General features: G+C 37.4%; 1 protein-coding gene across 1 annotated transcript in view; it reads right to left on the reverse strand.

The window, feature by feature from the left end:
* LOC121429522 (peripheral plasma membrane protein CASK-like) overlaps positions 1 to 15,122 on the reverse strand; it is a 45,869-nt gene that overhangs the window by 24,278 nt on the left and 6,469 nt on the right. Inside the window, exons 3-4 of the mRNA XM_041626581.1 lie at positions 5,315 to 5,420; positions 2,451 to 2,528 (exon numbers count right to left, since the gene is read on the reverse strand). Of these exons, the coding sequence (XP_041482515.1) occupies positions 2,451 to 2,528; positions 5,315 to 5,420 (184 nt within the window). The remainder of the gene's footprint in view (positions 1 to 2,450; positions 2,529 to 5,314; positions 5,421 to 15,122) is intronic.

A 15,122-nucleotide genomic window follows, 5' to 3' on the forward strand; every position in this document is an offset into this window, starting at 1 on the left:
TCTTCAAGGCTGTGAGAACAGGGACTTCAGTTAATAATCTTCCTCCCAATCATGTTTGTCTCACTATACGTTCTTGTTTCGCTTTCTCTCTCTCTCTCTCTCTTTCTACGTTCTTTGACTACTTGTCCTTCCTCTTTGAATATCCAAAGGGCATAGCATTAATTAAACACGCTTCATGCCGTCTGTCTCTGTAGAAACCCTAATCAAACTTTTATGAAGACCACCACAAGTCAAGAATAATAAACAGTTTGGGGGCTCTTAGAGGTCTGTATAAAAAAATGTTGGGATCAATTGCAGAAATGAATGTTGATGGCCAATTGAGATCAATGTTACATGGACATCTTGGTCGAAACACTGAACATTAACCAATCAGAATGCTTGTATCATTTGCTTGTATTATTTGTTATCTGTCACAAACCTTTATGAAACAGGGCCCTGGGGCCAGGTGACAAAAAGCTTAGAGATGAAGAGCAAATATGAAAGAACACTTCTGATTGGTTCCTGGTCAGTATTTTGAACGAGATGCACGTCTAACATTGATCTTGATTGGTCAGTTCATTGAGTGATTGATCGCTTATCTTTGAGTTTTACAAAGCCCTGGTCAACATTTTCCTCTCATTTTCTGTCTCAAATTTGCGGGAGCTTCCAAGCATACTGCAGAACAAAACTACAGGGTCTGAGACCCCGTTACATCTGAGAGATTCCCTACCTCGGGCTGGCCAAAGGCCTAACTCAGGTCGGAAGAAATCAGATTAAAACATCCCAAATCTACCTCGGGCCGGCCCGGGGCCTAACTCAGGTCGGCAAGAAATCAAATGTAAACATACCAAACCTACCTCGGGCCATCTTTTAGCGAACCTACACCAGACCACATCCACAGGTAGTCTCGGGTAGGTATCGGGCCGGCCCAGGTCCACCAATTTGTTGATGTAAATGCACACAAGCTTTCGAACCTACATGTATCTCGGTCCGTTCGCTTGCTGTCAAATTACGTCATAGCGCTTGCTATCCCCTCCCCAGCCCTGTCGTTCTTTGAATGTTTTGCCATCCTTATTCTCTGCCGACGACTTTCCCAAATCAGGGAATACACATTAATATTCTTCATAATGTATTCGAGGGTCTGTACTTTTCGGGGTTTTAAATATCTAGAAATAACAACTAACGTACGCTATCCGATCGTAACCAAATGGCGAGCTAGCAGCCGACGAGTGTAAACGAAATGTAAACAACTTCAATTAGCGTGCACAAATTATTCAGAGCCTAGATCGAGAGCGCCCTTTGGTGTCAGCAATTGGATACCGCTCGAAACCATACCAATAGGGGAGGGAATGAATGCTGTGATGTAAACAGACCACATTTCGGACTCGGTCCGTTCGCGAAGCTAATCCACCAATAATCCAGTCAAGGTTGCAAGTGGACTCGGTCGGGTCTCGGGTAGGAAACTTTCAGATGTAACAGGGGTCTAAGGGTCTGAATGGCAGTTAGGGACAGTGATTTTCCGCGATCGCGGAAAATGGACGGAATTCACGGAAAGGGCCTTTTGAAACGGAAAGTGGCATTTCAAACGGAAAATCACGGAAAACGTATTTTCCCTCAAAATACACAGAATAGCAACACAAATTACTCCAAAATCACAACAAAATGAGAATATTAAATGGCCACAAAATCCCAGAAAACACGATCTCACTTCGCTACAATCATGACAATTCAAACATCGTGACTGCACTCGACAATCAGCACACTCGATTGTACCCACTGATCTCTCCCTTATCGTTAGGGGATCTCTCCCGGGAGAGATCAGTGATTGTACCCCGCGCCCATACCCGGCCGGCCGGCGCCGGGTTGGGCTTCACTGCACTGTACACATATCATATCGTTCAACTACACGGTCGTGTGTTGCTGCCCTCTACGTTTGAAGATGTAACAGTACGATATCGTGGTCTTAAAATCCAAGATGGCGGATTGGCAAATGCCGTTGACTGATGATAACGATGTCAAAAATCCCCCAAAATTATCGATGAAATATCATTTCACCGTGAAATAATGCTAATAATGTGAAAGGTGAGGATGTATGCATGCTAAATTTCTTTGTAAAAATATCATATATACCCGCATAGATCCGATTAGAACGGATTCTATTGTGTTGTTGGTACAGTATAAGATACAATTTTGACCAGTGCGAGTGTACGGTACGTGTAATTTTGCTATTCAATGTGGAAACGGAATTGTCACTTTTCCGTGTGTACAAAGTCTATGGGGAAACGGAATTTCCGTTTTCTGACATGCTGAAACGGAATTTGAGATTTTCTGAAACGGAAAAGGCAATTTTTTGAAACGGAAAATCACTGTCCCTAGGCAGTCTGGAGGAATTTTCCATTTTTCTTCCAGGTAACATCTGGGTGACCCAAGAGTGGTCAGTGTGAAAGGGGTATGAATATGAAGTTACATACCTTGATACTGCTTCACTGTAGACGAAGCCTGCATTCGCTCTTTTGACAATCTCAAAACACAGGTCTGCTCCTTCCATACTGCATAGGGTAATGGGAGGGTGAGAGAAAGAAAGAAAAGGAGAGATAGGGAAAAAGAAGGGGAGAGACAGAAGAAGAATGGAAGAAAGGAGAGTGAAAGAGGGGAGAGAAAGAGAGAAACAGGTAGAGCAAGAAAGAGAGAGCATAAGGGAACAGGAAAGTGAAGAAAAGAGAGAAAGGGGGACAGAAGCAAAGATTTTTTTTATGAATTGGGCCAAAAAAGAAAGATTGTACAGAGAGATGAGGAACAGTATATGAAGGAAGAAACGTAAATATAGCAAAGGGGATGAATAAAAGAGAGAAAGAAATAAAGAAAAGAAAATGTTGATTTAGTGAATGAAAATATTTTTGTATGACATTTTCATTTTAGTACATACTGCTATTCATAGCAGGGGATTCTACTTGAATCAAGTACAATGTAAATTCAAGGAAAAAACAAATATTACATGACATTTTTAATGCAAACTAAGAATGAAATATCATCAAGCTGATACGTTTGTGCTATCATCACTGCAGCGTGCATGGCTAGTTGCATCAAAGCGAATCATTATATGCATAATTCACCACTCATGGGAATAAATACATGTAGCGTGCCTTTCAGACAAGTTGAATTTCTTGTACTGTACTTAGCATTTAAAAATCTAGTGCATCAACATTAGCTCCCACTCAATGTGACCACCGTAGGAATGAAATAGGCCTCCATACTAGACACAAATCTCATTTTACCAACAGAAAAAAAATCAAAATAAAAACAATTAAAAAGAAACTATTAAATTCATTTACATATTATGAAGACTGGCTCTTACGATTCGAAAAACATGGAAAGACCTATCCACATTATACATGTATTTCTTCCCCTTTCTTGAAAACGGTTTGCCTGGAAGGCAGACTACATACACGCTGTCAGAAATGGAGGAGTGGTGAAATCTATATTTTATTGATCCAAAATCTACTTTGTCAAAACAGACTGTGAAAAAGAGGGTTGTAGAATTGTAAATAATTGAAAGGAATAACAGACATGAATTTTTATATGATGAAATGAGAGTATCCTGCATGATAAAACAAGTTGGTACAGCTTGTACAAGACATGTATGGTATGAAAATGGTTTCCATTATTTTTTTTCTCTCTATAATGCCCCTGTGAACATAAAGGTACATGAATTTCAGTTTGTTAAATATAAATACCATAGGAATTTTTCTAGATTTGATTTTCAGGGGCTACTTTTCTCATCAAAATCTGCAACATTGGGAAAAGCTTTAACTTTGGAGGAAAATGAGGATTTTTTTTCCATGCACGGCTCTTTTTGAGCATTTCAGGGTGAAATCTCCCCAAGCCCAAGACCAAAAAGTTAATAAACAGCATCAATTGTTTCATCCATTTGAAGCATGCATAACTTCAAATACAATACTTAGATTATAGTTCTTGCAGAATGAAAAAATGTATTTTGTTCATTTCTAATAAACATATTTCCTGAAGCCGAAGGCTGAATATAAATCTAAGATTACTGAGCAAAGTAAAGAATACAAAACATCTTGAAAGAATTAGCTAAATTCTAGCCCTCAGAACTGTCACCGACCCCTCTAAACAAAAGATGTAGGCAGCCCCTGTCCTCTCGAGGAATAAATTGATGGAAACACGCACGCACATCACTCTACAGAATGCCTGGCCTAAACATCCAAGGCTAAAAATAGCGTGATAGTTTTATTTTCTACAAGGAATTCTCTCCCATCAATGGACATCGCTCGTAGGCAATCCCATCTTCATCTTGCATGAAGTAAACCTCACTTCTACTACAGACACACCGGTAAAACCGGCTACAGAGTGATCAAAGCTGCTACGTTATTTCCAATGATATACGATCGGTCGGTCGAGAGTCAGTTTCATTGGTATGACTGAAGCGTCACATTTGGGGATAGAATAAATCCCCTTCGCACGGAAAGCAGTCCATTTGAAATGATATATAGAAAAAAGGTGTGTACATGTATGGTGCATATATCATCTGTTTCCTCATACACTGAGATGCTAAGAATCATACAGAAATTGAACATCAACTCGTATAATGCATAAAATGATACATAATATATAATACAAAAGAGATGACAAATTATGAATGATTTACACGTGCACTGATAAATCCTCATATTTGTCATTACATCTATTCACCGGAAAACCAGATGAAGAGGACTAAATCATTTATTTTTTATTAGTAATTATTCACAAGAGTTACAAATCATGATCAATGATGCTTGCTAAAAAATGATCCATCAAGACCTTCCTTATCAGACTCCTCTGAAATCATAAAGCATGACTTGTAATGCTTTGATAACCATGGCTAGATAATTCATCATTTTATGGACCTACCTGATTATTCTTGATGGGAATTTTCATATTTCATTTAATCATCTTTATATGACATAATCCCAAATACACATTGGATAATTCAATCGATAGCTATCATAGCTGAAGTCAAATCATAACATTTACAGAAAAACTGACACTCTATTTTTCTAGGAGAAATAAGAAGAGCTCATATTAGAAAAATTGGGAATTATTAAAATCATTTTTAAATTTTAAGTTTTATCAAATCAGATAACCCTCATAAGTTATCAAATCTGCTGTCCTTGATGGCCCTATAATGTACAGTGTATGAATGATATAGAATTTGTCATCTAAAGCTTCCAAGATTCTATTCTCAGATTAAAAGCTATATATATATACTCCACCTTGGTGAAGAGTGGCAAAATTGGACTAATGTCTTGCCAAAGAATAAGAAAGATATACTTACTACTCAAAAACCATATAGAGTAGTCCATCTGAACTGTATGTCTCCAATAATTCAACAATGTGTGGATGCTTTAACATGTGACATATTGATGCTTCTCTTTTCAGGTCTACAAAAAGGATAAAAAGGAGAGAAAAGGGAGAAAAATATGAACATTTTAATGTTGAAGTGATAAAAAGTACCATGACTGTATACACAGAACAGTAGAGACACACAAATGGGCGATTCCATGCTAGAAAAATCAGCCATTTTCACAACATTTTTCTACCTGCTGTCCAAACAAACAAGGAACATCAACTTGTTTTGTGGTACAAGTACTTCTGGGAAGTTATGTAAAAAAAAAAAACAAATGACAACCAACAGAAAAATGTCTTCTATGGGTGAATTAGAGGAGAAAATGTAGCGTCATCGTACGGGACATCTCTGAGTCCCGTACGGCGCACAACATCTCCACCTTTAATTCGCATACAATTAAACATTTTTTTATTGTTTATCAGTTTTTCACATGGCTACCACTGTAACTGTATCATCGACAACAAAGAAAGTTGTATTGCTCAAGCATTCAGCTCTGAAATCGCCCAAAACACCGTCTCAATTTCTTTCAAAATGTATCATTACTAATTTTTAATTAATGAGTTTTAATACAGTGGTAAATACAGTTAGCTCGACTCACAGAGCTGCATACATGTAGAACATGAGTATCAATTTAATAAAATATTAATCACGCAATCAAAATCACCATGTATACATGTACATCAATCATTAATATGGCACATGGGGGTAAACTAACTCAGCATATGAATGAATCAAGAACTATTCACACGTACAAGTATGTCTGCACTTGTTCAGGGAACACACACACATATCCTTGTATTAGACAAATCAATAATTATTCCATGAATATCAATGATATATCTTTCTGACACCATGGACCCAGTGCAGTTTGAACTTTGCTTTTCAGGATCAGAACTGCGCAAACAGAGACGGGACCTTTGTCAATACCGAGTATCGAATATGAGTACACAATTCAAGTTGGATTCCTTCATCATGTATGACTGACCAAGGTAGGAACCCATAGGAATCATAGATCTATACGGTCCCTTGGCATGTTTCTTTCATATTTTTTTGTATTCTTAAGTATTCAATTACAATTTAGTTCAAATTGATTACAGTTCACTCAGAGGGATCTTTCCCTCAATTTCTACATTATACACCACCACTTAATCCACACTCCAAGAAATGTTTCAAGCAACATATCAGGTTGGTTATTGTACAACGCCTACTTAGCTTGTTGTACGCGATCAAATGGGAGGCCGAATGTCACACATTCGTACCGTTGCACACAAGACGTACCATCCAAAATGTACCGTCCAAAATGTACCATTGCACGGCTTTAGAGGTGACGTCACAATGCGATTTCATTGAATAAGGTGACAATGCGCGTACAGCCCACTGGCTAAATGCGCAATGCTGTCCAAGATTATGTGCGCTTGTGGGATTTTGCTTTTTGCTTTCAATATTTTTGCTCCTTTTTCATAGATTACTGGAGGGAAAAACTCTTGTTTTTTCATATTTTCGCTAGATTCCGAGGCGTCGTACAACACAAATAGCGAATATTCTTATTCGTGCAATGGTGCAAGATTTTGCATTCGGTTAAAGAAAGAAACGCTCTATTCAACTCGGCTACCGCCTCGTTGAATAGAGCATCTTTCTTTCACCTCATGCGAAATCTCGCACCATTGCACTCATGCCTATTCGCTATTTGTATATTATAAGTAACTACCAACTGTTGATTATTTGAGAAATCCCCAAAATGTTGGATTTACACACAATTTGTTTGTAAAAAGTACTGTATTCACACACCCAACTTAAACAAACAGTTGTGTCCTTCAGTTAACCAGTTTAACAAGGTGGTCTTGACGACCACATTGCAAGGTGGATTTCCGAACTGGTCTTGAAGACTACTTAAGATCGCTTCCAAGACTGCTTTGATCATTCCCATTACACGTTAAACTGGTTTCCACTGAAACTGCTTTAAGAATGAAGATGGGAATGGGGTCTAGGTTTCCATGTTCCTAGAAATCTGTTGCTGATTGGGCGGACAATATGCACCCTCCCGAAACAAGACCCCAATCAAGGGCCTCGAGAATCACTTGTATTACTGCCCTCTCCGTCATCAGAGCTTGTACAGTAATCAATAGATGCTGTCCCTTCTTATTACCTGAACCTAGAGTAAGACATTACAGACATTTCGATGCATACATGTACATGCACTAATGCAGGCTGTTGCGGCCAGGACTAACAGAGGCTTTTGATGGTGTTGTCAGAACCTCCCCATCCTACCCCTTTTCATTAATCCTAGTTTGGATATTGATTAGGCATGCAGATTATACATTGTTTAAAAAACAGTCCAAGACTTTAATGGCCCTTCCACTGGCCTTGAATATTTTAAGGCCCTTTGAACATATTAAACTTTCCTTAATTGGACTTTAATATATAAGGTACCCTTTTGAAAAGAGGCATTGCCCTAAAAGAAATATACATGTAACAATTTAAGGCCTGTATCAATGATATCAATTTCATTACAAAACATTAGTTCATAATCATATTTTAATAACAAAAGAATATTACAAACTAATCAAACCATGAACCCACAAATCATTTCCCAGCAAATAGCAGAGAACATCATTCACAATAAAAGTGATTTCCCACACAAACAGATACAAAACATGCACAGTTTCTCTGGATACACCTAAACCTTCCATTCCTCTCATCACTGCACTACACCTACATGTAAGAACTTCAGGATGCTGTCGTTTAATAAAATCTTGCATCTTGCAAGAATAGGACACGACCACTGGGCAAAGCTCCCCCCATGGCAGGGGGGCAAAAGCACGGGAGCAGTTATTGAATTTCAACTGACCCGTCAAATCCAAAATTGAATCTACGGGGTGAGTCGTAATGCGAACAAAATCGAACAACGGGGCTTTGAGATAACGTTTTCCCCGTCATCCTATTACTGAACCGACGGTGGTTCTGAAAGGGTGGAGGTTGCGCCGGGGATCATACACAGCTCGACCCCTTGAAATGATGGAAATCAATAAATGAAATTATGTTGAAGAAGCAATGCTGTTATTCTTCAATTCTCAAGACCTGCGCAGGCATTGTGCCGTCGGGGTAGGGTGGAAATTGTGTTATGGGACACAACACGTGGGCTGCTCAAAAAGGTCACAACTGTTTGTTCTTTTCCCCCTTACAGTATTAACATTGTTTCGTATCCTCGAAGTTACATCCCCTTTATAACCAATTGAAAGCGTGTCTATGTACAGAGGGACGCCTGAAGTTGAATGGGACATGTTCCATACAGACAGGCTGGGGTGTAATGAAATTCTTTGTTCATCAAAATTTCTTCTTCATTTTTTTTTGGGGTTGATAACAGATACACAAGGGGGAAAAGAATGGTTCTTCACATATTACTAGCATTCACATGTAAATGTATTTGTCTTAAAATAACATTTTGAGATCAATACTCTGGAAGTTGACAAAACTCACTTTCTCTTACCCACTCACTTTTCTTCCCCCCCCCCCCCCCCCCCCTCCTTTCCCCTTCTTATCCTGTCATCAAATTCTCTGCCAGTGTATACTTCCTTAGGGGTTATGTAGAGTCCCTCTAGATGCCACTACTCTTGCTTCACACAAGGAGTCACCTCTAGGATAATGACCACTTGTCAAAAAAAATTGAATTACACCCTAATTCAATTATTCATCTGCATCATAATTTATAATTTTATTGATTATTAATTGTTTATTCATGTATTCCTTCATTCCCTTTTCTCTTCTAAATATTTACTTTGCGGTGATGGTGTCAAGAGTACCTTTATATGCCACAACTGCTTCAGAGAAGTAGTCACCTTTAAAACTGAGTGCTATCGTCACTCGTCGTCACAAGAGATGGTTGGGATGCATCAAGAGGAGAATATGTCACTTCCACACTGAAGACAGAATTCTTCATCAATTTTCATAATCATTAATTTACCTTTTCCTAATATAAATAATTGCTTTGGGGTGAGGGTTTACAGGGTACCTTCAAATGCTACAACACCTACTTCAGAGAAGTAGTCACTTTCAGAACTGAGTGCTATCATCACTCGTCACAAGAGAGAGTTTGGATGCATCGAGTGGAGAATACATGTACATCATTTCCACACTGAAGACAGAATTTTTCATCAATTTTCATAATCATTAATTTATCTTTTCCTAATATTTGTTAAATAATTGCTTTGGGGTGAGGGTTTACAGGGTCCCTTCAAATGCTTTAAGACCTACTTCAGAGAAGTAGTCACCTTCAGAACTGAGTGCCATCATCACTCGTCACAAGTGAGAGTTTGGATGCATCGAGTGGAGAATACATGTACATCATTTCCACACTGAAGACAGAATTTTTCATCAATTTTCATAATCATTAATTTATCTTTTCCTAATATTTGTTAAATAATTGCTTTGGGGTGAGGGTTTACAGGGTCCCTTCAAATGCTACAACCCCTACTTCAGAGAAGTAGTCACCTTTAGAACTGAGTGCTATCATCACTCGTCACAAGAGAGAGTTTGGATGCATCGAGTGGAGAATACATCACTTCCACACTGAAGACTGAATTCTTCATTAATTTTAGATCCTCCATTGTGACTCATCAGAGTGTACTATATAATCTAAACCAAAGGTAGAAGTCATCATCAGATGTTATAGGTTAGTCTCCTTCTTGCTGAAAGAGGTTAACTAATATTTATTGGAACATAACTACAGTTTACGTGTACAAACTCAAATGTAGAATTGAACTGAATTGAACTTGATTATCCCCTCTGGAAATTTTCCTTGCACTGGTACACTGAAAATTATAAAAAACTTTACAAAGGTAATGAGTTATAAATTGGAATTATGAGAAGGCAAGCATGACAAATATTTATCAACATGTCTGCAGCAATAAATTTACATCTATGCACAGGACACACCTCCTCAGCTTTCCTCCATTATCAAAATTTTGGCAACCTGGAAAAAATGTCTCTCCCGAGTACTGAACCGCAGCTCAGAATTCTTGGTACCTTCACCACTAGACCACAGAGATAGGTTAGTGGAAAGGGCAAACCCAGTCCAATTGATCAGCAGAAACAGATCTTTGATCTTTAAACCTTGTTAATTCCTTCATGTGCATGAGTTTTTGAACAGTGACATTTTAAATGTATGAATCGGGATTAAAAGACGGTCAACATCGGGTACAATGACAAATATGAGAAAAACAATATTCCATGTCTGTAATCTTCAAGCATTTAATGATCATTAGTCTTATTGATAATAAGGCCAATTAAAGGTTCCAGAACTTTTACATCATCGAAATACATAATCTGATCTCCTCAGCCCATTCCTCAAAAAGCTCTATGAACAAATGAGTGAGCGGCAATAAACATCATTTCATCTAAATTCAGTAGACACAGATATGCAGCCTGCATTTCGTAGAGCTGGAATAATTTTGGGGGGAAATAGCTTTTAAATCTGGATTGCTATGGCAACGGTGGACAGAAATACCTTTCCTGGGAATTGAAATATTAACTGCTCAGGCAGATATTACGTTTTATGGTGTAATCTTGCTCCTTCTCTTCACCCCCACCCCCCCCCCCACACACACACACACAACTGTATGTAATACTATACATGCTAACAGGGGTAGATATGAAATCATTGCAATATGCTTTAATCATTGAAGAGTTAACAATGAATTGATATTTGTTCATTATTCATTCATTCATTTTAATTTGCAAATGCAAGTGTGCACTTTAATGTTCATACATTGCACAATGGCACTTTTGTGCTGGTGCACGATGCATATAATGCATCTCTATTTTGTTAAAAAGGTTCAATCATTGATTTGAGATATAGTGCTATAGCTATCAATCACTCGCTCATAATTAATTGATTGTATTTTTTTAATTACTGTAAATTTTTGTATTCAGGACATGGTGATGCTTTTGAAATGCATTTTTACCCTAAATGACATTTATACATGTTTTAATGACCAAGTCCTATAAAATGCACAATAAAATTTTATGAGGATTTTTAAAGAATCATCACATAATTGAATATAGGGGGCAATGAACTTCCATCGATATTCACATTAGCCACTTCAGAATAACCTTATGCCGCACCCCCTTCCCCCATCCAGATTCTGGGATATTTTTAAGCCAGTCAAAATGATTATTACCCATGCAAACATGATAAAAGATGAAGCACAAGTTGCTTTCAGACCGATTCCAAACTAAGAAAAATTTACTCCAATCTACTCCGTTCATAAAATATCAGGTATTTTGGGCAGTATGAAAGCATAATTACTTAACAGTGTCCTGATTAACATTGCAAAACTACGACAACTTTCACAGATATTTTTGAAGGGCTCGGCTATTCTCGAAATGTGAAAGCAAATTATAAAAACTTTCCCATCAGTAGTGAGTCAGCTGGGTGTGGGCACTGTAAGGCGCGTAAGACGTTTGTGCTTAGCTAGCGATTTCAATTGCAGAATCATATAATCTAATACCCTTTTTACACACGCTAAAATTTCCTTAACCCCGTACTATAGGTGGGGCTAAATTGCCATTAAGCCCCACCTATAGTACGGGGTTAAGCTTAGCCCACTTTCTTTTTACACAGCATTTTTGCAAAGTGGGCTAACCCCACCTTTAGTACGGGATTATTTGGCCCTGCAAAAAAGCAGGGTTATCCCAGCAATTGCGGTGCTAAGAGCGATAGTACGGGGTTAAGATCGCTAGTGTAAAACGAAAGTGGGCTAAGCGCTCCCATTCATGCCCCGCAACAGAGCCGGCCCTGTTGTCTAATCAGAAGTAAGCATAATGAATATTCATGAACAGCGAACACGGTGATGAGAAAAAGCGTGCGCCATAAGTCAGAGAGTTGGAATTTGTGTTTTAATACATTCTTCATCGACACTCGTAAATATTCATGAGCTACCACTAGTCCGGGGTTAGCGAGTTTCGTGTGTGAAAAGCAAGCAGTCCTTATCCGGGGTTAGCAATAACAATTTGGCATGTGTGAAAAGGAAAAAAAATAGTACAGGGTTAAGGATAGTACGGGGCTAGCGATAGTCCGGGGCTAAGAAAATCCTGTGTAAAAAGGGTATAACTTATCCAACAAGTGTCTGGTTCGAGTAGGTACTGATAAAAGGGGAAAATAGTTTGGGGGTATTCTAAAATTTAAGGCCTGAATAGATTCTTGTAATTTTATAGGAATTATGGGGATTGAGTTGGTCTGAAACTATTAGTTTCTCTAGTATCACCCATGCCACTGTGTATCATCTGTGAGTTATTAGTTTCTTTCTCACTGTTAGCTTTTCTACAATGTATGTTGACTTTTCACATCGGATTAGCTGCAGTGGCTTTCATAATGATGCCTAGCTGAACTGAACAACTGTGGCATGCATCATTTTTCTAGCGCAATCCAAACCAAACAATGCACTGATAATACAAAAGGCATTTAAATGGCTAGATGATGTTATCAGCATTGAAATGACGTTATAATGAGACTGCATGTAATTGGTTGTGTTTGATCAAGTGGCTTTGTTTTAGTCCAAAATCATCATCTCAAACAGGAAGGCTACCTATAGATGAAGTGAGTGTTGATTTATTTAAACAGAGAGGAACAAAGACAAATTAATACAGGATTGGGGACATTGTAAAAAAAATTGTTAAGAAAATTAACAGCATTGATATTGTACATGTAGCATCACATTCAAACATTTCTTCCATTTTCAATATGATATTGATCCAATAAAGTGTATTTTTCTCCGAAAATTGAAAATGATTAATTCAATAGATTATTTCATAGAGCCTCATTAAAGGATATTGTTATCAATAAATATGACACATTAAAAAAATAAAATTTTATTAAATTTGAATTACATGACATAAGGGGCAGTTGCTTGCACAAAATCATACATGTTTTCATAGATTTTTTTCCAAACCTTCTTTAATAATTGCATCTAATGTTCTGCTTTAATGGAAACATGTAGATGTCCGGCTGAACTTCATCTTAAAAGATTGAATTGAAATGAAAACATTAATACAGACTTTTAAGCCTTTCAAGTGATAAAGGATAACCTTAGAGCATGTCTATACATCACTTTTAAAACCAGCACTTTTGTATCAGCCACATTCCTGAAGTAGCAATTAGTGCATCTAAAACCCTTTTGGAGTGATTTTAATAAGCAGCATGCACTTTCACTGTTTGCTCAGGTCGTCAATGCGCTTTCAAAATGTTATCTGCCAAATCAACAAATATATCTACCACTCATCGTAACTTCCTTTTACATGTATGCTCAACTCCAATACAAATTTACCTGTAGAAAATGGAATAGGATTTGACTGACTTTAGTTTATAGGGAGCAGACATTATTTTATATAGGACAATCAAATATTTCTAACCTTATTTGAACAGCTTTTGTTCCCCAAAAGTGAAAACATTATCAAATATTTTTTTTAATTGCTGCTTTATTGTTTGTTGTTAAAGAATGCCTAAACCAATAAAAATTTCTGATTTGCAAGAGAAAACAGGGATTTTCACATTTCCATCCATTAGGTTGCCATTTTAAAAATTTGGTGAATATTTCTTCGAACACATTTCAAAATTGATTTAAGTTTCTTCATATTTCTCATTTTTTTAAACGCTCTCCCCAATATCAACTAACCAAACATGAAAAGTATTTCCCAATATGTTCAATCTGCTCCAGTTTTATTTTTTCTCACTTATTTGGTAAAAATATTATCGTTACTTGAGGCAGACTTTAATCACAATATTATTCCATGGAAATGTAATGACTTTAATTTGTATTCATATTTTGAACATCTGCATGTATCAGGTGGATGCAGGGTTTTGATACATTCATGTAGGATCCATTGTACAAGTGTTTAAAGAGAAATGCCAGTAGTTGCAGTAAACACTGATTTCATGAGAAAGTGTAAAACCAGGCTTAATTGTCAGTATATCATCTAGGATCTAGATCTGGTACAGTTACATAAACTGAACTTTGTGAAATCTTGAAATCTACGCTGAAAAATGTTCACACTGAAGATCACCAACACAGATAGGCACACGTGGGACTGTGTATTATTATTGCTGGAATAAAGACCCGACGGAAGTGACCGAATCCGCCCTTATTTTGCTTATTTCTCAGCAATTACACAATTTCTTCCAGAATCCTTTGGCACATATTTTTTATTCATACAAACAGACACTTGGGTGGTCATTATATTAGATTCTGTAAAAAGTTATTTTGAGATCGTTACCAAAACTGGAATTTATCTTTAACATGAAAATTGTTAATTCAACATTTACATGCATGATACATGTACGTGTCAGATCAAAATGTAAACTGGCAACAACACTATCCAGAGTCCCGTAACACAAAGGGTAGCGATTAATCATACGCTTGATTTTCACGATTGATTGTACATTGTAGTCCATGCAATTCTACGATCATTGCTATATAAAAGCTTTGTGTTACGGGCCCTAGATGACTCCTGTACAAAGTCTATGGGAATGACAAAATTCAATAGTCATCCCATTATAAAAAAGCAAAACATCAAACGACGATTCAAATTCTGCAACACTGTAGAGCGAATGATGGAATGGTGATTCGGAACATTCGGCCTTCGCTAATATCATTCTCATCGAGTCGATATCATTACGACGCATTCATAGAAGCTCTGTAACCTCATCACATTCCACATGGGAAATCCACATTTATTGGATAAT

Source organism: Lytechinus variegatus, chromosome 16 (assembly GCF_018143015.1).
Source record: "Lytechinus variegatus isolate NC3 chromosome 16, Lvar_3.0, whole genome shotgun sequence".
In the NCBI taxonomy this organism is placed as follows: Eukaryota; Metazoa; Echinodermata; class Echinoidea; order Temnopleuroida; family Toxopneustidae; genus Lytechinus; species Lytechinus variegatus.